Genomic DNA, 25,625 nt, shown 5'->3' on the forward strand with positions numbered 1-25,625 from the left:
TCCTTACCCTCTTTTATCTTCCTGCCCAGGGAGGATAGTCTCATATGTTTGAAGTACATAGCCTACTTAAGGCTATAGGCCCCTCAAAATCAACGTTGGACCTCGAAGCCAGTTCTACCTGCGTTCTTTCATTGTTCCCTTCTAATCAGGGACTTATTTAGACCTGGGACACCAGGTGGGTGCAATTAATTATTAGGTACAACATACCTCATAGGGTAAGAGTTGAACACCCCTGCTATACCTTAAACATAGGACATAACTTTATATCAGATTAATGACAGTATAGACTACCGGCACAGCCTAGATTATGGCTGTATAACATGAGAATTGAGAAAGTTTGACACCCCGCACGCCTCAGGTTATAGCAGGCGAATGAACTCCCTCGCTCACTGTCACATCCACTCTATGCGAACGAGGTACTTGGCCGGAGCGCGCCTGTAAGAAGCCAGTCGACATTTGTAACGGCTCTTGAACCTACATTCTGCGGTCAACTCACCCTGCAGACTTATATTTTTCACTTTGAAATAAATCTTCATTCATAAACATCAAACTGGACTCTCGGCGGATAGTTATTTACTCCTGTTGACTTTCGTGTCAACTTTCCCGCACCGTTTCTTGGGACATGGGTGCGAGGCGCGATGTGCCAATTTTTCTGGCTCTATCCACATTTCTATTCGTTGCAACATGTGAGCCAATGGATAAGCAAGATATGCAAGGTAAAACAAATAATACTAACTCACTCATAGTAGTGCGTCTTTTGTGAATCATCAAATTAAATTAGGTGGAAGTGTGTTTTCGAAATTAATTGATGCAGACTGTTTTTGGTCTGGACTTCACTTTGTTCTGCCATAGACACACATAAACTCGAGATGGTTATTATAATCCTGAAAATATTAGTTAAAACTGTAGTTTTAGAAGTGTGTGCGAGCCCTATAACAATTTCCAAGTCGAGCGTAAAACACTCCACACACAGGGCGCAACGTTTTTCTCTCACCTTTATGGCTTGAAATGTGCTGTTTTATCTCTATAGGCTACTTTCTATCATCTGTTTTCTCATTCATCTTGGTTATGTTGGTCTTGTTTCACTGCTGGTTAATTAGGTTATTTATTTTCCATTTCATACACAAATAATATTTAATATTATTTCTAATTGATCATTCATATTTCCTCTCTCTTTTCTTTCTTTTTTGAGATGACCAGTTTTTTCCTTCCACATGTCATAACTGATCATGTCTCCTCCACTTGTATTCTTTATGACATATACAGGAACAGAGAAAAAGCTAAGCCAACTATTTTATGACTTCCTTGGCTGACTTTTTCCCTATTCCCCTCTTTCCCCCTTGAGTGCTCACAGCCTGTTTGTGACATAAATCCTGATCATTGCCAAACCTCATTGTCCAAACCAGTGTGTGAACGGGTGAGGAGGTGTCAGAAATAATAGCAGAGAGAGAGAGAGGCAGAGAGAGGAAGGAGGAAGGGGAAAGCCTTCCTACTAAGAGCCAGAAAGCAGCCAGGAATCCTGCTCCTTTTATTCCTCTCTCTTTTGTTTTCCCCTGGGTTTTAATATCCAACAATGTGTCAGCATGGGCTTTGACTTTTGGCACTATGAAGTTCTCTGTGATAATGTTCAGGAATGCCACTGCTAAAATTGATGGAAGTAAAATAATTCTGTATTGGTGCACAGTCTAGGAAAGACAATAAATACAGAGAGAAATTCAAAGTCATAGGAAGAGAAATTAAATAGAAAAATATGTGTAAGAAAATTGTTGAAATGTACTATGTATTTGTACCTACAATGTTATAACACTGTACTAGCTGCCTATTAAACAAACATTTAAACTGTAGATGGGGACTATTTATTAGTGAAATAAAATAACTTGGAAAACTTGTTTCTTAAGAAGTCTTCATAAGAGATGCGGTTATAATAAGAGTCAGATTTGCTATTGTTGTTAGATGTTGCTTCAGAGATGTCAACTAGTCACTCAACAGGTGTCCTCATATACCTGGCCAAGAGTCAAAGGTGAAGCGTCATCATGGGACTGGATGAGAGCCTTTGATCAGGGAAAATGGTAGATAGATACCCTCTTTCTTCATTATCCCTCTCTGTCATTCTCTCCTTCATTATCTCTCTCTCCTCACCCCCTCTCCAGTCATTGACATGCTAACCCTGGACTCCAAGACCAGTGTGTCTGCGGTGGAGAAGGTGACAGGTGCCATGAGTGTGCTCAGTGACATCTACATCGTGTCCACATTCCGCCTGCCTCCCAAGATGGGAGGGGTGCTGCTGGGCCTCTACAGCAAAGAGGGGAACAAGAAGTACCTGGAGCTGGCCATCATGGGAAAGATCAATAAAGGTACTTCACTCTCACCCACTGACTAAACCAGAATGAACTATTTCCTAGTTTCTCTGTGACGGAGCATACAACTAACTCAGTCTTAAACCACCTTTAGTATTTAAAAGTGTTCACATTAATATCAATCTGTCCATCAAGTTTCCCTTTTTCCACCCCCCCTTCTTTTGTATCTGTTTGACCTTTCTCTCCTTGTTCTTCTTTTGCTGTTATTAGTTACCTTTCCTTGTTCACTAAATCCAATTTTATTTTTTCTCCCTCTGTCATCCTCTCTCTTAGCTCTGGTGCGTTACGTGAGGGAGGATGGCAAAATTCACACAGTGAACCTCCAGAGCGCAAACCTGGCTGATGGTCGCACACACTCCATTATTCTCCGGGTCGGAGGCCTGCGCAGAGACAACCTACACCTGGAGCTCTACGTCAACTGTCGATTGGCTGACTCCAGCCAGGGCCTCCCACCATTGGTCCCTCTCTCTGCGGAGAAGGTGGAGATTCGTAATGGCTTCAAGGCCTACGCAAGGCTACAGGTGACAAGGAGCACTGAGTCTGACACTTAGTCCCAAGTAAATCCCATGCCCCTTTAGTTAGGGGCCAGGGCTTCATCTCAATAGCCCAACGTGGCTTGCTCTCCTCGTCTCCTATCCTCAATCTGCACTTATTTGAAAACACAGGGTGAAGCAATACGGTGGATGCCTACTGGAAATTAGCTTTCACCTGTCAAGGGCTTTCACATCAGTGTAGATGAAGTGGAGCAGACGAGGAGTGGAGGCGACTTTTAATTGAGAGGTGGTCCTCTTTGACTACCTTTAACCATAGCAACAGCTGTCATATCAAATCATAGCATATCATAGCAGCTCAACCACAGCATGGTGTGATCCAAGGTTCTCCCATTACAGGGCGCTGTGGAGTCCCTCAAAATGGCGCTAGGGGGCAGTGTGGCCAAAGCAGGTGCCCTGACAGACTGTCCATTCCAGGGGGATTCATCAGTCTACAACACAGGTGTGTCCAAAATCACTATATGACTTTCCAAGATGAAGTCTGTTATGAAAAAAGCGAATCAGATGTGCATCCTGAACATGTTTTAACCTAAAGTCCTTTTCCTCTTCTTACAGTCGGTGCGACTGCAGAAGTGAACTCCATTCTAGGTGAGTGTATCCAAATGTCTCTTTTCAAGTATACAGTGGAATCAATGTCTTATGGAAATGTGTATTGGCTTTACTTGACAATGATTGGGCATTCTGTGGTTATTGTATGTCAGGTGACCACACTAAGGCTCTGATTGGTCAGCTAATCATCTTTAACCAGATCCTAGGAGAGCTGCGAGAGGACATCAGAGAGCAGGTGGGTTGTGTGTCTGTGTGTGGGTTTGTACAAGTGTATGCATGCAGCATGTATGTGTGTCTGCATACTGTATGTGATTGGGCATTTTCACTGATGTCCTCTCCTTCTCCAGGTGAAGGAGATGTCCCTGATTAGGAACACCATTCTGGAGTGCCAAGTGTGTGGTGAGTGAACAGCCATGGGAAAAAAACAATATGTATGGAAAATTTGACCCATCCCTCATGTTCCCTGTTCTTGTCTTGCTCTTAAATACAAAATAAAACCTAAACCAACGGTGTGTTGACCTCCAGGCTTCCACGACCCTCGTTCCCCCTGCTCCCCCAACCCCTGTTTTAAGGGTGTGTCCTGCATGGAGACCTTTGACTACCCAGGGTACCGCTGTGGTCCCTGCCCGGAGGGCATGATGGGGAACGGAACCCACTGCCAGGACATTGACGAGGTATAACACAATAACAGACAGGAAATGGAAATTAGCCTGGCCGGGTTTTAAATGGTGGTTTTTACACTGCCTCAAGCTCACAGTTGAATGAAATGTGAATTGACAAGGCTTTTAGGGTGACAGCTGAGCTGTTGTCAAAATAGACAGAGTCACTTCAAGTACTGTACTCAGCACGGCTCTTATTTCAAAGAGCCCCTACTGTACCACTTACAGTGAGGGAAAAAAGTATCTGATCCCCTGCTGATTTTGTACGTTTGCCCACTGACAAAGAAATGATCAGTCTATCATTTTAATGGTAGGTTTATTTGAACAGTGAGAGACAGAATAACAACAACAAAAAATCCAGAAAAATGCATGTCAAAAATGTTATAAATTGATTTGCATTTTAATGAGGGAAATAAGTATTTGACCCCTCTGCAAAACATGACTTAGTACTTGGTGGCAAAATCCTTGTTGGCAATCACAGAGGTGAGACATTTCTTGTAGTTGGCCACCAGGTTTGCACACATCTCAGGAGGGATTTTGTCCCACTCCTCTTTGCAGATATTCTGCAAGTCATTAAGGTTTCGAGGCTGACGTTTGGCAACTCGAACCTTCAGGTCCCTCCACAGATTTTCTATGGGATTGAGGTCTGGAGACTGACTAGGCCACTCCAGGACCTTAATGTGCTTCTTCTTGAGCCACTCCTTTGTGGCCTTGGCCGTGTGTTTTGGGTCATTGTCATGCTGGAATACCCATCCACGACCCATTTTCAATGCCCTGGCTGTGGGAAGGAGGTTCTCACCCAGGATTTGACGGTACATGGCCTCGTCCATCGTCCCTTTGATGCGGTGAAGTTGTCTTGTCCCCTTAGCAGAAAAACACCCCCAAAGCATAATGTTTCCACCTCCATGTTTGACGGGTGGGGATGGTGTTCTTGGGGTCATAGGCAGCATTCCTCCTCCTTCAAACACGGCGAGTTGAGTTGATGCCAAAGAGCTCCATTTTGGTCTCATCTGACCACAACACTTTCACCCAGTTGTCCTCTGAATCATTCAGATGTTCATTGGCAAACTTCAGACGGGCATGCATATGTGCTTTCTTGAGCAGGGGGACCTTGCGGGCGCTGCAGGATTTCAGTCCTTCACGGCGTAGTGTGTTACCAATTGTTTTCTTGGTGACTATGCCCCAGCTGCCTTGAGATCATTGACAAGATCCTCCCGTGTAGTTCTGGGCTGATTCCTCACCGTTCTCATGATCATTGCAACTCCACAAGGTGAGATCTTGCATGGAGCCCCAGGCCAAGGGAGATTGACAGTTCTTTTGTGTTTCTTCCATTTGCGAATAATCGCACCAACTGTTGTCACCTTCTCACCAAGCTGCTTGGCGATGGTCTTGTAGCCCATTCCAGCCTTGTGTAGGTCTATAATCTTGTCCCTGACATCCTTGGAGAGCTCTTTGGTCTTGGCCATGGTGGAGAGTTTGGAATCTGATTGATTGATTGCTTCTGTGGACAGGTGTCTTTTATACAGGTAACAAGCTGAGATTAGGAGCACTCCCTTTAAGAGTATGCTCCTAATCTCAGCTCGTTACCTGTATAAAAGACACCTGGGAGCCAGAAATCTTTCTGATTGAGAGGGGGTCAAATACTTATTTCCCTCAATAAAATGCAAATCAATCAACATTTTTGACATGCGTTTTTCAGGATTTGTTTGTTGTTATTCTGTCTCTCACTGTTCAAATTAACCTACCATTAAAAGTATAGACTGATCATTTCTTTGTCAGTGGGCAAATGTACAAAATCAGCAGGGGATCAAATACTTTTTTCCCTCACTGTATCTCTGTCTATTTCTTTCTCGTCTCCCCCACTCTCTCTGTTCTCTCTCTATTTCTATTCTCTGTCTCTCTAACTTGTCTCAGTGTTCCATAGCCCAGCCCTGCTACTCTCCAGATGCGTGTATAAACACAGTGAAGGGTTTCAGCTGTGAGCTCTGCCCCCCTGGTCTCTGGGGCCCACCCCTCTTTGGGGTCGGACTGGAGTACGCCAAGCACCACAAGCAGGTACACACACACACACACACACACACACACACACACACACACACACACACACACACACACACACACACACACACACACACACACACACACACACACACACACACACACACACACACACACACACACACACACACACACACACACACACACACACACACACACACACACACACACACTATCACTTTTTTCCTTATTGACATAATCCATAAATCCCTATTGTATTTTTTTTCCTCACACACCTTGCTGTGGTTTTGTTTATAGGAGTGTGTAGACATCGATGAGTGTATTGAAGTTGCCAACGCCTGTGTGCCACACTCCATGTGTACCAACACCATCGTGAGTAGAAACCCTTTTCCAATGTGAAGATGTTTATTACAATGTATGTACAGCGTCAAATCTTCACAAACGAGACATCGCCCTCTTGTGATCATATGAGAGTACTCTAGAGCCACTGTGTAGTAAAGCTGTTCTCTCTCCCTTCCTCCTCTCTCTCCCCATCTCTCTTTCTCTCTCCACCCTCCTCCTCTCTCTCTCCCACCTCTCCTTCTCTCTTGCCCCCGTCCTCCTCTCTCTCTCTCTCTCTCCCACCTCTCCTTCTCTCTTGCCCCCGTCCTCCTCTCTCTCTCTCTCTCTCCCACCTCTCCTTCTCTCTTTCTCTCCCAGGGCTCGTTCAGGTGTGGTGGCTGTAAGGTGGGTTACCTGGGGAACCAGACAGTGGGCTGCATGCCCCGTAGGTCCTGTGCCACACTCAGCTTTAACCCCTGTGATGCCAACGCCCACTGCATTATAGAGAGGAACGGCGAGGTGTCCTGTGCGGTAAGCAACAGTGGTCTTTTACTACCTTTGCCCTCCTGGACAGGAAAAGAGGAGCCACACAGCCCTATACTGCCAAACTCTAAATACTACTTTATAGATCAGGGCTGGGCAACTCCAGTCCTCTAGGGCCTGATTAGTGTCACACTTTTTCTCCATCCCTAGCAAACACAGCTGATTAATCAAATTGCATTCTAAACTGAAGATCATGATTAGGTGATTATTGGAGTCAGGTGTGTTAGCTGGAGCTGGGGCAAAACTGTGACACCAATCAGGCCCTCAAGGACTGGAATTGCCCACCCCTGTTATAGATGTATTGTAGGTTTGTTTTAAAATGCTCTCTTTTCTTCCATTCTCCAGTGCAACATTGGCTGGGCCGGTAACGGGAACACTTGTGGCACAGATACAGACATTGATGGATACCCAGACCGCTCTCTACCCTGTATGGACAATGACAAGCACTGTAAACAGGACAACTGTGTTTACACACCCAACTCAGGCCAGGAGGACGCAGACAACGACGGCATCGGAGACCAGTGTGACGAGGACGCAGATGGGGACGGCATCAAGAATGTGGAGGTGTGTGTGTTTCCATCTCAGACCCTCTGTGATAATTGTATCTGGGTGTATGTGTGTGATAATATAACTTGTATGATTGTAAGTCATTGTTTCTCGTTTTTTGTCATGACAATAACTGTTATATTTTGCAGGATAACTGTCGACTAGAACCCAACAAAGATCAGCAGAACTCAGACACAGACTCTTTCGGTGACGCCTGTGACAACTGTCCCAATGTCCCTAACATTGACCAGAAGGATACGGACAGCAATGGGCAAGGAGACGCCTGTGACAATGACATAGATGGAGATGGTGTGTATTCACACACACACACACTCACACTTTCACTCACACACTCACTCACACATAAACGGCAAGATGTCCGGGGGACCTTTTTGTGGGCCGCCGTTGAATTTGGCATTACACTCATTGTTAACATAGCAAATCTAAGCAACTAGGTGATGGCCCTCATGTCTCCCCCCTGTCTTACCCTGGTGTTCAGGTATCCCCAACGTGCTGGACAACTGCCCCAAAGTCCCCAACCCCATGCAGACAGACAGGGACGGAGACGGGGTAGGAGACGCCTGCGACAGCTGCCCTGAGATCAGCAACCCCATGCAGGTAAAATAACCTTCACACACCCCCAATTCCCAAAATGTGGATCTACAGAAGATATTCAGCTTGGCTGAAACAGGGGTTTAGGCTGCTCATTTGTCTTGTCTTTGGTTTATTCTGAACCTCTCCCCCTAGACGGACATTGACAATGACCTGGTGGGAGATGTGTGTGACACTGACCAGGACACGTGAGTCTCTGACTTAAACATGCACGCACACACGTCCGCACACAAACACACACAAACTGCACTCACACTGCTACAGCTGTCACACAGCGCTACACCTGCTGTGGCTAACACACACATACATGCACCTGCTGCGCTCATATTCACAAAAACACACACTCACTTTACACCTGCTGGGATTTACAAGTAGACACACACACCTGCTGGGGCTTGTTTTTGTGCTGCAGTTAGAACTTCCTGATGGTGTTTTTCTAGGTGATCAAAAAAACACTAACTATTTCGGTACAAACAAAATAAGTGAACATAACATGACTTGGGCCAGGATTCAATGCGTTATAGGGCAGCGCACTATACCGGATTTTAAAAGGTCATTTACGATTGAGCCGACATGCGCAGCATATACCATGAACGTTGTTTAAAATGCCTAAGGCGCATTGTCGGTTGTCTAGTGAACTGCGCTAGAGCACTCCTTGAATTAAATCCCATCCTAGGAGTTTAACTGAATTCCAATGTGTCTATGTGTGTTCCAGGGATGGGGACGGTCACCAGGACTCCAGGGACAACTGCCCTGACCATCCCAACAGCTCCCAGCTGGACTCGGACAACGATGGCCTTGGGGACGACTGTGACGATGACGATGACAATGACGGGATCCCAGACATTCAAGACAACTGCAGACTTATCACCAACCCCAACCAGAAAGATTCTAACAGTAACCAACCGTTACTAAAACTTGAACAGTGAACTATCCCTTTAACAGTAACCAACCGTTAAAGGGATAGTTCAATGTTTAAGTTTTAGCTTATTTTTTACTTCTGCATTGCTACATGCTTCAAAAGTGGCCATCTGTCTTACTATGGCCATCTCCCTCTCCTCTCCCAGGTAACGGGGTGGGCGACGTGTGTGAGAACGACTTTGACAATGATTCAGTCTGGGATCTGATTGATGTGTGCCCTGAGAGTTCAGAGGTCACACTGACAGACTTTAGAGCCTATCAGACAGTCATTCTGGATCCGGAGGGCGATGCACAGATCGATCCCAATTGGGTGGTGCTCAATCAGGTGACCATTGACCTCCCTCTTTGGCTCAACACATGAACAACTTTGATTGTAGGCTGAAATATCCCTTTAAGGTTATCCTCCTACTCTGAAATCAGTTTACAAGGAGGACTATTATGGTTATTATAAATAGGCCTATGCTAGTGCATTGACTACAGACTAAAGCATGGTAAATTGCATTGTGCATATTTGTCACGCTCTTATGGAATACTCTAAAATTAGGTGTATGATTCATTTTGGATATGGATTCTGATATTAGCGAATCCTCTTTTATTGCAGGGCATGGAAATAGTTCAGACCATGAACAGTGATCCTGGTTTAGCTGTGGGTAAGTTGATGTTATGGGTTATGTTGTTTGTTACTTCTTGTCCTGGTCCTGTGATGTATTCTAAATGGAACTGCTCAAATTCTGGCCTACACAGTGATTTGAGTATAGCTGTGTATTGAAAAGGTGCTGGAAAGAAATATATTCAGTACCTGTCAAAAGTTTGGACACACCTACTCATTCAAGGGCATTCTTAACCAGCTTCACCTGGAATGCTTTTCCAACAGTCTTGAAAGAGTTCCCACATATGCTGAGCACTTGTTGGCTGCTTTTCCTTCACTCTGCGGTCTAACTCATCCCAAACCATCTCAATTGGGTTTAGGTTGGGTGATTGTGGAGGCCAGGTCATCTGATGCAGCACTCCATCACTCTCCTTCTTGGTAAAATAGCCCTTACACAGCCTGGAGGTGTGTTGGGCCATTGTCCTGTTGAAAACAAATGATACTCCCACTAAGCACAAACCAGATGGGATGGCGTATCTCTGCAGAATGCTGTGTTAGCCATGCTGGTTAAGTGTGCCTTGAATTCTAAATAAATCACTGACAGTGTCACCAGCAAAGCACCCCCACACCATCACACCTCCTCGTCCATGCTTCACAGTGGGAACCACACATGCAGAGATTGTGGTTGGAACCAAACATCTCAAATTTGGACTCATCAGACCAAAGGACAAATCTCTACTTGTCTAATGTCCACTGCTCATGTTTCTTGGCCCAAGCAAGTCTCTTCTTCTTATTGGTGTCCTTTAGTAGGGGTTTATTTGTAGCAAATTGACCATGAAGGCCTGATTCACACAGTCTCCTCTGAAAAGTTGATGTTGAGATGTTACTTGAACTCTGTGAAGAATTTATTTGGGCTGCAATTTCTGAGGCTGGTAACTCTAAATAACTTATCCTCTGCAGCAGAGGTAATTCTGGGTCTTTTTTTCCTGTGGCGGTCCTCATGAGAGTCAGTTTCATCATAGTGCTTGATGGTTTTTGCAACTGCACTTGAAGAAACTTTCAAAGTTCTTGAAAGTTTACGCATTGACTGACCCTCATGTCTTAAAGTAATGATGAACTGTCATTTCTCTTTGCTTATTTGAGCTGTTCTTGCCATAATATGGACTTGGTCTTTTACCAAATAGGGCTATCTTCTGTATACAACCCCTACCTTGTCATAATACAACTGAATGACTCAAACGCATTAAGAAGGAAAGAAATTCCACAAATGAACTTTTAACAAGGCCCACCTGCTAATTGAAATGCATTCCAGGTGACTACCTCATGAAGCTGGTTGAAAGAATGCCAAGAGTGTGCAAAGCTGTCATCAAGGCAAAGGGTGGCTATTTTGAAGAATCTCAAATATAAAATATATTTTGATTTGTTTAACACTTTTTTGCTTACTACATGATTCCATATGTGTTATTTCATAGTTTTGATGTCTCCATTATTATTTTACAATGCAGAAAATAGTACAAATAAAGAAAAACCCTTGAATGAGTAGGTGTGTCCAAATGTTTGACTGGTACTGTATATTTTTAAATTCCAATGAACTGAATTGACCTGACTCAATGCAATAACCTCCCCCAGGCTACACAGCGTTCAATGGGGTGGACTTTGAGGGCACCTTCCACATCAACACGGTGACGGACGACGACTATGCAGGCTTCATCTTCGGCTACCAGGACTCCTCCTCCTTCTACGTGGTGATGTGGAAACAGACAGAGCAGACCTACTGGCAGTCGACACCCTTCAGGGCCATGGCCCAACCTGGCCTGCAGCTCAAAGTGAGTGATGGGACACAAACACAGCAGCCTATAGGTGGTGCTACTGATAAGAAACTTGGCTAAATCGGAACACTTCCTGAGAATCACCTTCAGACAGACTCTGCTGTTGGTTATACACTACCGTTCAAAAGTTTGGGGTCACTTCGAAATGTCCTTGTTTTTGAAAGAAAAGCAAATGTTTTGTCCAGTAAAATAACATAAAATTGATCAGAAATACAGTGTAGACATTGTTAATGTTGTAAATGACTATTGTAGCTGGAAACTGCAGTTTTTTTATGAAATATCTACATAGGTGTACAGAGGCCCATTATCAGCAACCATCACTCCTGTGTTCCAATGGCATGTTGTGTTAGCTAATCCAAGTTTATCATTTTAAAAGGCTAGTTGATCATTAGAAAACCCTTTTGCAATTATGTTAGCACAGCTGAAAACTGTTGTGCTGATTAAAGAAGCTGTCACGTATCACTTGAATAGCAGGAGGGGTGAAGTCAGGCGCAGGAGACTGAGGTCCGTGAAACACCCGTTTAATAAATAGTCAAAAAATGCCGCAACAAGGCAGGGCACACACACAAACAAAATAGGAGAACAGCTCCTAAATACAGTGGAACGGGAAACAGCCTGGCAACCCTAATGCCTAAAAATACGCAGCATAGAGAGGACAAACAATTCCCCTTCTTGCCCAAAAGGAATGACATAAAATAATCCTGCACAAATCCCCAAACGAAACAGACAAACTAAATATCCCACTAATTAACTAACACAGAACAGGTGCTGACCTAGACAGACATAACCAAAAGACACAGAAACATAGATCGATGGCAGCTAGTAGGCCGGCGACGACGACCGCTGAGCACCGCCCGACCGGGGAGAGGCGCCACCTTCTGTGGACGTTGTGACAGAAGCAATAAAACCTTGCCCTCTTTAGTCTAGTTGAGTATCTGGAGCATCAGCATTTGTGGGTTCGATTACAGGCTCAAAATGTCCAGAAACAAAGACCTTTCTTCTGAAACTCGTCAGTCTATTCTTGTTCTGAGAAATGAAGGCAAGAAAGCCAGCATCCCGAAGCAGCCACTTCACTGTTGACGTTGAGACTGGTGTTTTGTGGGTACTATTTAATGAAGCTGCCAGTTGAGGACTTGTGAGGCATCTGTTTCTCAAACTAGACACTCTAATGTACTTGTCCTCTTGCTCAGTTGTGCACTGGGGCCTCCCAATCCTCTTTCTATTCTGGTTAGAGCCAACTTGCGCTGTTCTGTGAAGGGAGTAGTACACAGCGTTGTACGAGAACTTCAGTTTCTTGGAAATTTCTCGCATGGAATAGGCTTCATTTCTCAGAACAAGAATAGACTGACGAGTTTCAGAAGAAAGTTCTTTGTTTCTGGACATTTTGAGCCTGTAATCGAACCCACAAATGCTGATGCTCCAGATACTCAACTAGTCTAAAGAAGGCCAGTTATATTGCTTCTTTAAACAGTACAACAGTTTTTAGCTGTGCTAACATAATTGCAAAAGGGTTTTCTAATAATCAATTAGCCATTTAAAATGATAAACTTGGATTAGCTAACACAACGTGCCATTGGAACACAGGGGTGATGGTTGCTGATAATGAGCCTCTGTACGCCTACGTAGATATTCCATAAAAAATCTTCCATTTCCAGCTTCAATAGTCATGTATAACATTAACAATGTCAAGACTGTATTTCTGATCAATTTTATGGCTTTTATGGACAATCAATGTGCTTTTCTTTAAAAAACAAGGACATTTCGAAGTGACCCCACACTTTTGAACGGTAGTGTAAGTACAACAAAGCATGTTGTGGTAGAGAGACATTGTAAAAACCTTTGATTGTTATCCAGTGAAATATAATAATGGAAAAAGTAGCATCTACTACAGGGTTCAGAATATGCAACAAACACTCTCTCTCTCTCTCTCTCTCGCCTGTCCCCCTCCAGGCAGTGAAGTCCCGTACAGGGCCTGGTGAGTACCTGCGTAACGCCCTGTGGCACACAGGTGACACCAACGAGGAGGTGAAGCTGCTGTGGTCGGACCCACGGAATGTGGGCTGGAGAGACAAGACGTCTTACCGCTGGCAGCTCAGCCACAGGCCCCAGGTGGGCTACATCAGGTAGGCCACACCCCTCTTTCTCTCTTACTTCTAAATTATTTGTATTTTATTTTAATCTACAACTTTCTATTTGTATCAGATGTTCAGTAACTGTTTTATTGTCAATAGAATTTATGATCTGAAGTCATTTAGTACCTGCTTGACTTTGTATCAGAATTCCATTGTTTTTTACTTACTCGGGGGCAGATGGGTTCGATGGATTTGAACTTGAAGCTGAGTTCATCCTCACTGGACAGGACCCTGTTGTGGTACACGGCCGTGTGTGACCACTGTTGACCACTAGAGGGAGTTTACACTGCCTTGGCTTGGCTGATAAAAAAAAGAAAAAGAAAGATGGCTGGTGGCAGTTTGGTGGACTGGGTGGCTATTCACCAATATATACTCCATATTTTTCCCTCCTAAACCTCTTTCTGACTTTTACAGAGAGACCGGGCCCCCTGGCCCTCTATTGTCCCCGTTGCCATGTCAACCAAATCCTTGGCAAGAATTTGCTGAGCGCCCGTTCATATGCAGATCCAGAGGAAACTACTGTAGAGTGGGGGGTCTGAGAGAGACAGAGAGAGCGAGAGCAAGAGAGAGAGAGAAGGGGGGGGTGAGGGGGAGAAAGCGAGAGAGGGAGAGAGCAGGGAGAGTATCAAAGACAGAGAAAGAAACAGAAAGATAAACAAGTGTGAGGGAGTCTGACTAGAGGCACTGAGAGTAACATAGCAGAATAAGGAAAAATCTCAGATTGTCAAATTCTAAGAGTGAAAGAGAATATCTTGAATCAGACGTCATATCCGAGGAACATATTGCTTATGCAAATAGTTTAAGAAACCAGCTTTATTGGGTGGCATAAATAGCACATTGTGATCAACAAAGCATCAGCTAGACATTTTCAAACGACACATTATTTTCAACCAATACCTGTGTTTGAGCATCTCTCAAAACCCTTACATTTCTGGCCCATTATCAGTAGCGATGCGTGGGTAAAATCACCGGGGAAGCCAAGCCAGAGCAAAAAGCCATTATATAACCTATGTGTTGTGATAATTGCTTTATTTGCTCTATAGCCTGTCTTGACACTGTGATATACACTGCTCAAAAAAAATAAAGGGAACACTTAAACAACACAATGTAACTCCAAGTCAATCACACTTCTGTGAAATCAAACTGTCCACTTAGGAAGCAACACTGATTGACAAAAAATGTCACATGCTGTTGTGCAAATGGAATAGACAACAGGTGGAAATTATAGGCAATTAGCAAGACACCCCCAATAAAGGAGTGGTTCTGCAGGTGGGGACCACAGACCACTTCTCAGTTCCTATGCTTCCTGGCTGATGTTCTGGTCACTTTTGAATGCTGGCGGTGCTTTCACTCTAGTGGTAGCATGAGACGGAGTCTACAACCCACACAAGTGGCTCAGGTAGTGCAGCTCATCCAGGATGGCACATCAATGCGAGCTGTGGCAAGAAGGTTTGCTGTGTCTGTCAGCGTAGTGTCCAGAGCATGGAGGCGCTACCAGGAGACAGGCCAGTACATCAGGAGACGTGGAGGAGGCCATAGGAGGGCAACAACCCAGCAGCAGGACCGCTACCTCCGCCTTTGTGCAAGGAGGAGCAGGAGAAGCACTGCCAGAGCCCTGCAAAATGACCTCCAGCAGGCCACAAATGTGCATGTGTCTGCTCAAACGGTCAGAAACAGACTCCATGAGGGTGGTATGAGGGCCCGACGTCCACAGGTGGGGGTTGTGGGGGTTGTGCTTACAGCCCAACACCGTGCAGGACGTTTCACATTTGCCTCATGTGGCTGGAGTGTGTCAGCAGTTCCTGCAAGAGGAAGGCATTGATGCTATGGACTGGCCCGCCCGTTCCCCAGACCTGAATCCAATTGAGCACATCTAGGACATCATGTCTCGCTCCATCCACCAACGCCACGTTGCACTACAGACTGTCCAGGAGTTGGCGGATGCTTTAGTCCAGGTCTGGGAGGAGATCCCTCAGGAGACCATCCGCCACCTCATCAGGAGCATGCCCAGGCGTTGTAGGGAGGTCATACAGGCACGTGGAGGCCACACACACTACTGAGCCTCATTTTGACTTGTTTTAAGGACGTTACATCAAAGTTGGATCAGCCTGTAGTGTGGTTTTCCACTTTAATTTTGAGTGTGACTCCAAATCCAGACCTCCATGGGTTGATAAATTGGATTTCCATTGATTATTTTTGTGTGATTTTGTTGTCAGCACATTCAACTATGTAAAGAAAAAAGTATTTAATAAGATTATTTCTTTCATTCAGATCTAGGATGTGTTGTTTTAGTGTTCCCTTTATTTTTTTGAGCTGTATATATACAATAATAAGACACAGTGGCAGAATAAATTCAACCACATATTTGTTTCATTACAAAACTGGAGAGCAACATCTGTCCGGTGAAGACCACAAAACATGTTGCATGTAACAAACAGTTATATGACCTAGAGCATGGTCAAGCAAGGTAATGTTTATGGATTTAGAACCACGGAAAGTTTCCGCAAGTCGCAAAGAAAACAGGAGCTGCCTCCGCTATTCCAGCACCTTTTCAACTTCAACATCATCTAATCACCTATGCTTAGTCTAATGCAGTGACAACTAAAATATACCAAAAACGATTTAGTCCAATCAACGTAAGCTAAATATGATGTGGCTGTCCATGTAACTGATTTCTCTGTGTGTGTGTGTATTTGTGTGTGTTTGCGTGCGTATAAGTAGAAAGACATCTTGACTCACCCTACTTGTAGAGAAACGCCAATGCCATTCTCCTCTTTCATGTTGCCTAAATGGCTTATGACTCTGTCATATAGTACACACTTTTTGTTGTCCTAGGCTACCTGATTAAAATGCTTGCTAGTTAGCCTAACTACCTTTCATGGGCAACGATGCGCCAGGCCAGCATACTGCCCGGGGCACAATGTAGGAATTTATGGTTGGATCAGAATCGCCGTTATAATAATTGGCCAGTATGGAGAATTAAGTAAAACCACAAGTCCAAATCCCTATCTCCATCCATTGCTAATTTAGGAAAGGGACGATTTTAGCAAGCTAGCCACCGGAAGACAACAACACAAGGAGATGCAACAATTCAAGTTTTTTTCTGTCAATAATGATGTTTGGCTTGTGATGTGATTAGTCTGAAGCCAAATCCAAACGGGCTTCCCTTGACACCTTTTTTTTGGTGCTCCAGGACCATTCAGTGTTGAGCTCACTCAGTTTAGCTCAACACTGATTGGCTATTATTATTAAAAAAATGTATCAATGGAGACCAAATGCTCGCTGGCTTCCCTTGCATTCAATGCTACGGGCAGCAACAATTTCATAGTCTTTCTGACCAAACAGCATCAGATAGATATGCTACACATACTGAGACAGAGGGGCACTGTTACGTTAGATCAGATGCTTTCTCTGAGGAGATACATTCAGCCTGTTGCGAATTGAAGGAAATTTATGAAACACAGAGAGGCAAAAGATATATTATTTTGTATATATTTTTTTGTCCATTTTTTGGGGGAAGCCTAGCTTCCCTTGGCATCCATGAATACATGCCACTGCCCATTATAAAAAAAGTTGCCAGAGAAAAGGAGAGTTGGGGGGGTGGAGTTTGTGGAGGGGGGGGGGGGTCACTCCAGTGGGGTGCAGTGAGGGGAGAGTGGAGAGAGAGAGAGACAGGTCTTTTTAGAGGCAGGGAGGCCCTATTCAGACCCAAACAGAGACACCTGCTTTGTATGCTGTGCAGAGGAGTCAATGGAGCACTGCAGCGATGCACTGCACTCACTCAGGCAGCGGCTGGGACAGGGGCTTGGCCTGCTCTCTCTGTCTCTCTTTCTCTGTTCATCCAAATCACCCATTTTGAGTTCTGTGGTTACTTGCCACTGGGTTTTAGTTTGGTGGCACTTCATTTGACTAATCTCTTATATGACCATACTACTACAGCTTCCCACAACAATCACGTTATGGGTATGTGACAGTGGTATAAATAAAGACAGTGTGGATGACTTTCATTTTGATAATTACCAGAGGGAACATGGCTAGAAATGACAAGGGAATGTAAAGGGTCCCCTGATTTGTGCATTGTCCCATGCTCTGTGGCAGGGTGAAGTTATATGAGGGGACGGAGATTGTGGCTGACTCTGGCGTGGTGATTGACACTACCATGAGAGGCGGACGACTGGGGGTCTTCTGTTTCTCCCAAGAGAACATAATCTGGTCCAACCTGCGCTACCGCTGCAACGGTAAGACTCCGTTCTTCACATTGCTACTAACCACTAACGATACTTATATTGAACAACATAATGCTAGTGAGCTAATTTACTTGTATGTTCTGCTTCATGTATCTGTTGTTTATTAGACACTGTTCCAGACGACTTCAACCCATATCGCAAACAGGTCCTGCTGCACATCAAGGTGTGAGAGGATTCGAGGATGTGTGAGTGCTGGGGCATGTAGATGAGTAACCTGTCCAGCACTGTCTATCTACACAAACTCACACACACATTCACACACACACTCTTACTGCCCCTCAGTACAGACTTCCAACTGCTGTTAAAATGTGTGTGACTGTGTCTGCCCATGAGTGAAAGGGGAGGGGTTTCAGAGTTGTGGTAAAGGAAGAAGAAGAACCAATTTACAACATTGTTGTTATACCAGACTGGAAAAGCAAAAAGGTACCAGAGACTTTGGAAGAAAGTATACATGATAATTCATGTATGTAGGACTTTGTTACTTCTGGGTTTGAGTGGCGTTCTTGCCCTCAATTTCACTGTATGAACGGTGGTTGTGTGAATGACAGCGGTTAACCGTTGAGTTTGACTGTTGCGTTAGGTGTGAGTGCCCGTTGTTGCTTTGTGTTTTTGCATTTACAGCTATTATAGGAATAAATGGATTCCTATTCCTAAAAGGATGTGTTTTTCCATCTCATATCTAACTGTAAAATAAAAACCATAAGCTAATGTTACAGGGATGATGGGAATTTGATAAATACTGTACATCCTCTGGATATGAAACTCCTGGTAACTCTGTCATGATCAGATAATGTCATCTCAGCAGCAAAATACAGATCTGTCACAAGAGACTGTAGACTTGCAGTTATTTAGCCATATTATGTTAAGCCTTTAATAGTGGAATGATGTCCCTATTTTGAATAAATGTGGATCTCTGTGGATTCTAGTGTATACTTTCCTGGACATCTGAGTTTGTGCCCAGTAATTGAATATGAAATAAAGCCTTATTGGAAGTGTTTCTATGAATTAAGTCATCTTTAACTGATTAATTAAACATAAGCATAAACAAAGAGCAACACAATCTTTGTCCACAAAAAATAATTAAACAATTGAATTTCTTAAAAATATGTTTATTTGACCCTTGTGATTCTGTACACAACAAGAATGCTAATGAACGATACTACTTTAAAAAAAATAAAAAATCTAGAGCAACTGTGATTTGCTGTTCCGAGGTCATCCAGTCAGTGAAGTATGTGGTGACACTGGTGCTAACTGTATCTAACCGCTGAGTGCTGTGGTTGTCATCATACCTCCCAGGGGCAGACAGACCCCAGGGCTCAGCTGACTGAACTGCCCAATCTGTCTCCACTGTCTGCTTCTCTGCTCCACCATAATAGCCAGTCATAAAAATCCATATACATTGTACAGAACTTGCTATATTTAATATAATATATTATGTGTCACATAGCCTAATTACGTTATTCTTATGCCGGTGCAGTAACACTGTAATAACACTGTATTTTAACATGTTGTTACATTGTAACTTACTTTGTAATGGAGTTGAGCATTTTTGTTCCCACATAAGTGAAATAAAGCCTCTTCCCATTCTACTTGTGTAATAACAACCAAACGAGTTACCCTGCTGAGGACAGACTTGAACATTTATTTGGATTCCATTTAGAATGAAGTATTTGAAGCATTATTCTATTAAGCTGGAGATGTCCTGCTATTGACCCCTGACTACTTTGGCTGGATTCTAATCTGACCATTCATTCTCTTTGCTCTATCCTGACTAACTCTCACTCAGGTGTGAATAGATGCAATATGATAGGCATTTGTCATCCTAGGTCTTGTTGGCCATACAGAGTTTGTGCAATACTGCTTCCTATCCCAATATGTGGGAACTTTCAGAGTGAAGTCACAAGGACGAGGGAAGAGAATGACTTAGTGGACTTGGCAAAGGTCCTCACATGGAAGCTAGCCAGCCAGTGTCAGGTGCAGACAGTGGGTTCGTTTGGAAGCAGAGGCTTACCAACTGTATAGAATAAATTCCCTGGGTTTCTCCCATAGCAGGCCACATGTTGCGAATAGATAGAATAAATTGGGTCAATATAGCCAATGACATAGTATTACAGATATGAAGTATGTATCTCTAAATAATTGTAGTAGCAAAATGTGCTGTAGAAAGTGTTTTTGAAAATATATTTAAAATATATTTTTAAGTGAGATCAAAGTTTTGAAGTACATATCACAGTGCTCTTCCATATGTTTACGGAGAGAAAATAATGAGGAAAAACAACCTTTCTGAGCTCCTCTGTTAAAGATGGAATACCCTGGGTCCGGGAGGCCGGGACGAGTGCAATATTGGGAGGGCATTGTACAACAGTGCACCACATCCCACACCTGCCTGGCCCTGGGAGGGGTTAAGACTTAATCTGCATCCCCAAGCACCAACATTTCATGATCTGGCTGCAATCCCAACTGTTCCCTCTCTTCAGACATGTCTGAGACACACATCACCTGAGGACGAAAAAGTGTTGCATATTAGTCACTGTCTAAAAGAGAGCTTATTCTCTATTTTTCTCTCGCTCTCTCTCACACACACACACACACACACACACAACAAACATGAGCCCTAACAGTTACCAGGGCAACAGGTCTCCAAGCCACATAGGGGTAATCTGTTTAGGGCAACCAAAAAAGTAAAGGGATAAAAAAGTGTTCTATGTATTGTCAAAAGTATTATAATATATATATATATATATATATATATATATATAGAGAGAGAGAGAGAGAGATATAGTGATACACAACAGGTGCATAATTTCGTTTGGGGAAAAGGTTTGTACTTTGGAGGAGTGTGTCTAAGCCTTTATAAAAAAAGTACACTAACTAAGATAAACATATAGACCAATGAAAATGTGTTTAAAACCTTACCTCAAGTCACAAGTGAGTAATTGCATCTTCATTCATATAGTGTCGCCATTCTCTGGAACATGTTTTGATATGGCCTATGAAAATGCATCAGCAACAACTCGCCAGGCAGTTAGAAAGATGGGTTCTTATTAGTCCAGAATTCCTTATATGCTGGATCTGTTTTCTTAAATGCATTCCGAACCCATTCTGCAATTATCCAGAGCCGAAAATACAGGACTTCTTTCCTCTCCTAAACGCTCTCTGACAATAGACCTCGCGCTCCGAATAGCCACTGCTTGGTCAATGGACCCCGCCTCCACTGCTACAACAAACAAAGGCCACTATGCAATGCTCACTGAGGCATGTAGGTGCCCCTCTTAAAAGGCCAATAACTTCGGACATTCTCCGCAGTTGAGGAAACACGTCCGCCTATCTTTCCCCCTGTGTGTGTATCCCTGCAGGAATGTCTACCTCTTTGAACTTTTATTAAATCATGATTAAATATTAAACTACAATGGACTCTCCCAAATTCGGCATTCATGATATTTAGATGTCAATCAATGAAATTTCGCGCCAATGGTGCGCGCCACAAGTCACGTGAAAACCTAGCGATAAATTGAAAGGGTAACACTTTTAGTCATGTCGTTTACTGACGTTCGACTACTATCTGAAAACATGATCACACGTTTGGTCACTTTGTTGTATTTTCTATACCAGTTTCAAAGTTTCTATATACAGTATAGCCTTACAGTTGGTTTTGGGCGGTTTGGCACCTGTTCTACTCCAGCTGAGTTTAGCACCTTGGCTGTGTGAATGAATGGTGCATGATGTAGACAACTGGTTTTGTTGGGTCATCTTACAAACCACGCAGCCTGTCCTCAGAGCCATACGAAACATACTTTATGTATTTCTGGGCACCTCCAAGGCCTACAATATGATACCCACCAATGGTCTAGTTACTTTAGACAGAACTAAAAGTAGGGAGATTGGATTAGGGAGGATGGATGGGCGTAATCTGTGACCATCTAGCAATCCAAATGTTGCGTGTTTGAGTCAAATTAGGGACAACTGTAGCATTTTAGCTAACCCTTCCCCTAACCCTTATTCTAAACTTAACCAAATTCACCAACCTGCTATGTAAATGTACCTAAACTTTGTCTTTTTAGTTCTCCTAACCTTTTACGTAAATTATCCAAACATTTGTTGTTAGTTTCCCAAAACACCAACGTAAATTCTCCCTGTAAATCTCCTTTGTTGTTATGGTGCAACAAGCAACCTGAGTGATATACTACGAAGCAAACTAGATCTACTCAGGCTTTTATAAAGCTTGCCAGCTTCAGTTATCTTCACATTCCAGGTCAGGCTTCATCCGTATGAAGCGGTGGATATTGCTCGTCCGCCTGCCGCTAACTCTAGCAGGCTTGTAACTGCGTGTGCACGTCGCACATGGCTAGTCGAAGACAAACTCTTCATTGAGACAATGCTGAAATATCAATCCATTGGCGAGTCAGTGCCACATTTTCATTTGTGCTGAAATGATAATGAAAGAAAAGTTATCTTTATCTTATTACTTATCGTTAATGTCATGTTTGGTGTGCTTTGGTGTGTTTATCAATGCACAAGCACCTTTTTCCCACTACTATCGCTCCTTCTTCGATCTGTGGAACAGCTTGTTGCATTGTGGCCATATATAGACATATAATCCATAGCAGGGTTTTGGAATCTTTAACCCTGGCAATTTTACAGATAAACTCGTGGATACACTAGCAATGGCTACCAGTCTTGACTTGAATGGGAACTGCCATCTATGGATTATATGTCATTGGTTGGTTACGGTTGTCAGTTTTCTTTTTGCAAATTTCAAAATACAATTGCGTGAAAAAACGTACAGTTTGGAAAGCAAATGCTGTCATTACTAAATGTGTAATGTGAAAGGTATTTCCATTTTTTTTCCACACCCATTTTTTTGAATTGGTCCTCAACTAGTGGCTCAGACACTTATTTAGGACATATTGAGTTAGCCCTGAGTTAGCCTGCCCCAAGCAGGTTAGTTCTGAAGGATTCGTTGTCATAGAAATTTACCTGGCTAAAAGGTGAGTGACTTTCATGGTACCGGATAACCTGAGTTGAACTCAGAGTTGACCAAAGTTACAGTACCTGCTAACTCCTCAAACCTGATTCATAGTAAAGGGCTCTGGTCTCAGAGAAAGATATACAATACTATACATCATCCAAGACGTATGATAAATCATATTATCCAATTCGTATGCTATTTTATGACCTGGTAAGAGGTATCCCACTGGGCACACCATCTTATCAAAACATGGATAATTGGGTAGTATTTGGTTGAGATGTTGATCAATGAGATTACAACCTATATTCACCCACCCAAAAGTTAGCTGAATTTCCAATGTGTTATCAATATGCTTCCCTGAGGAAGGCACAGTGATGCCGAAACGTTGGTAAATACCCATTCAATTGCTGGGAGTTTATTCATGAAGTGTGCGACTTTATTTTGATAGTTTATAGTTTATTTGCCGTTAGTCAGCACCTCCACACTAACTATTATTCTGGGTATGCGCCAGCTCATGTTTTTTAATCAATATGCTTCCAACCATCTAAAAGCACAACCTAATTCCAATGGAAAAACAATGTCTGATATTTTGTTTAGTTGTCACCCGAATGTCTACCACTTCACTTTCAACCATTTAAAAGTAGAGCATAGTTCAAATTGGAATACAATGTCAGATATTTTGTTTATTTATACAACAGTTTCATGGGTTATCACTGTGCTTAATATAATAGCAGAACCAAATTACCTGGATTGCAGTTGAGATTACATTAAAAGTACATGGTATAAGTGTTCAGGGCCGTTCAAGATTCTGCACTGATTATTACAGCAATTGTGAAGACCTGCGAAGACCTATGCATGTTATCTTGAACATACTGTACACATTTTATATGATTACATAAGAAGTATAGTTACAATAACCTCAAAATGTGGCCATGGATGTGTTACTCATTTTAAGGTTGAATGTTACATTAGTTTGTAAGATAGCCTTAACTTTAGGCTATTTACTGTATTACAAAAGTAATATTGAATTGTTTTTGGTTTAAAATGCAACCAAATATCAACATTTATATGTACAGTGCATTCGGAAAGAATTCAGACTCCTTGACTTTTTCCACATTTTGTTACATTGCAGACTTATTCTAAAATGGATTTTAAAAAATCCCTTCAATCTACACTCAATACCCCATCATGATAAAGCAAAGACAGATTTTTAGAATTTTTGCAAATGTATTACTAATAAAAAACGGAACTATTACATTTACATAAGTATTTAGACCCTTTACTCTGTACTTTGTTAAAGCACCATTGGCAGCGACAACAGCCTTCTTTTGGGTATGACGCTACAAACTTGGTACACATTTATTTGGGAAGTTTCTCCCATTCTTCTCTGCAGATCCTCTCAAGCTCTATCAGGTTGGATGGGGAGTGTTGCTGCACAGCTATTTTCAAGTCTCTCCAGACATGTTCGATTGGGTTCAAGTCCGGGCACTGGCTGGGCCACTCAAGGACATTCAGAGACTTGTCCCGAAGCCACTCCAGCATTGTCTTGGCTGTGTGCTCAGGGTCGTTGTCCTGTTGGAACCTTTGCCTTAGTCTGAGGTCCTGAGCACTCTGGAGCAGGTTTTCATCAAGGATCTCTCTGTACTTTGCTCTGTTCATCTTTCCCTCGATCCTGACTCGTCTCCCAGTCCCTGCCGCTGAAAAACATCCCCACAGCCTGATGCTGCCACCAGCATGCTTCACCGTAGAGATGGTGCCAGGTTCCCTCCAGAAGTAACGCTTGGCATTCAAGTCAAAGAGGCCCTGAGCGCTCAGGGTTTCATCAGACCAGAGAATCTTATTTCTCATGGGCTGAGAGTCTTTTAAGTTCCTTTTGGCAAACTCCAAGTGGGCTGTCATGTGCCTTTTACTGAGGAGTGGCTTCCATCTGGCCACTCTACCATAAAGGCCTGAAACATCTTTTTAAAATACATTTTAATACATTTTAGTTCCATCTGAGTCATCCCATTTTTGTACTTTTATTTTTGGTTGAGTTAGAGACGTTAATCCAACATATTCAATCCAATCCAAAAAATTGGAAAGCAGCTGCTGTCATCCCCCTCTTCAAATGAGGGGACACTCTTGACCCAAACTGCTACAGACCTATATCTATCCTACCCTGCCTTTCTAAGGTCTTTGAAAGCCAAGTCAACAAACAGATTACCGACCATTTCGAATCCCACCGCACCTTCTCCGCTATGCTCTCTGGTTTCAGAGCTGGTCATGGGTGCACCTCAGCCACGCTCAAGGTCCTAAACGATATCGTAACCGCCATCGATAAGAAACAATACTGTGCTGCCGTATTCATTGACCTGGCCAAGGATTTCGACTCTGTCAATCACCACATCCTCATCGGCAGACTCGATAGCCTTGGTTTCTCAAATGATTGCCTCGACTGGTTCACCAACTACTTCTCTGATAGAGTTCAATGTGTCAAATCGGATGGCCTGTTGTCCGGGCCTCTGGTAGTCTCTATGGGGGTGCCACAGGGTTCAATTCTTGGGCCAACTCTTTTCTCTGTATACATCAATGATGTCGCTCTTGCTGCTGGTGAGTCTCTGATCCACCTCTACGCAGACGACACCATTCTGTATACTTCTGGCCCTTCTTTGACACTGTGTTAACAACCCTCCAGACGAGCTTCAATGCCATACAACTCTCGTTCCGGGGCCTCCAACTGCTCTTAAATACAAGTAAAACTAAATGCATGCTCTTCAACCGATCGCTGCCCGCACCTGCCCG

At 43.3% G+C, this 25,625-nt stretch overlaps 1 protein-coding gene across 1 annotated transcript; it reads left to right on the plus strand.

The window, feature by feature from the left end:
* Nucleotides 1-397: 397 nt before the first annotated feature.
* LOC106605431 (thrombospondin-3a) lies at nt 398-18,872 on the plus strand. Its single transcript, XM_014201085.2, has 22 exons — nt 398-716; nt 2,151-2,354; nt 2,631-2,878; nt 3,248-3,350; nt 3,464-3,496; nt 3,610-3,692; nt 3,805-3,856; nt 3,983-4,131; nt 6,031-6,171; nt 6,433-6,507; nt 6,835-6,987; nt 7,345-7,563; nt 7,695-7,854; nt 8,045-8,163; nt 8,293-8,345; nt 8,873-9,054; nt 9,225-9,403; nt 9,680-9,728; nt 11,297-11,493; nt 13,447-13,619; nt 17,727-17,866; nt 17,983-18,872. Exons 1-22 carry the CDS (start codon nt 623-625, stop codon nt 18,042-18,044), a joined length of 2,868 nt encoding a protein of 955 aa, XP_014056560.1. The 5' UTR covers nt 398-622; the 3' UTR covers nt 18,045-18,872.
* The last annotated feature ends 6,753 nt before the right edge of the window (nt 18,873-25,625 follow it).

Source organism: Salmo salar, chromosome ssa05, assembly GCF_905237065.1.
Source record: "Salmo salar chromosome ssa05, Ssal_v3.1, whole genome shotgun sequence".
Lineage (NCBI taxonomy): Eukaryota > Metazoa > Chordata > Actinopteri > Salmoniformes > Salmonidae > Salmo > Salmo salar.

What these genes read in the sequence shown, in the direction of transcription:
- LOC106605431 (XM_014201085.2), top strand. Translation starts at nt 623, where the DNA reads ATGGGTGCGAGGCGCGATGTGCCAATTTTTCTGGCTCTATCCACATTT. An exon ending in AGAAGTGAACTCCATTCTAG is followed by an intron (nt 3,497 to 3,609) that starts GTGAGTGTATCC and finishes ATTGTATGTCAG; the next exon opens with GTGACCACACTAAGGCTCTG. An exon ending in ACGGCATCAAGAATGTGGAG is followed by an intron (nt 7,564 to 7,694) that starts GTGTGTGTGTTT and finishes TATATTTTGCAG; the next exon opens with GATAACTGTCGACTAGAACC.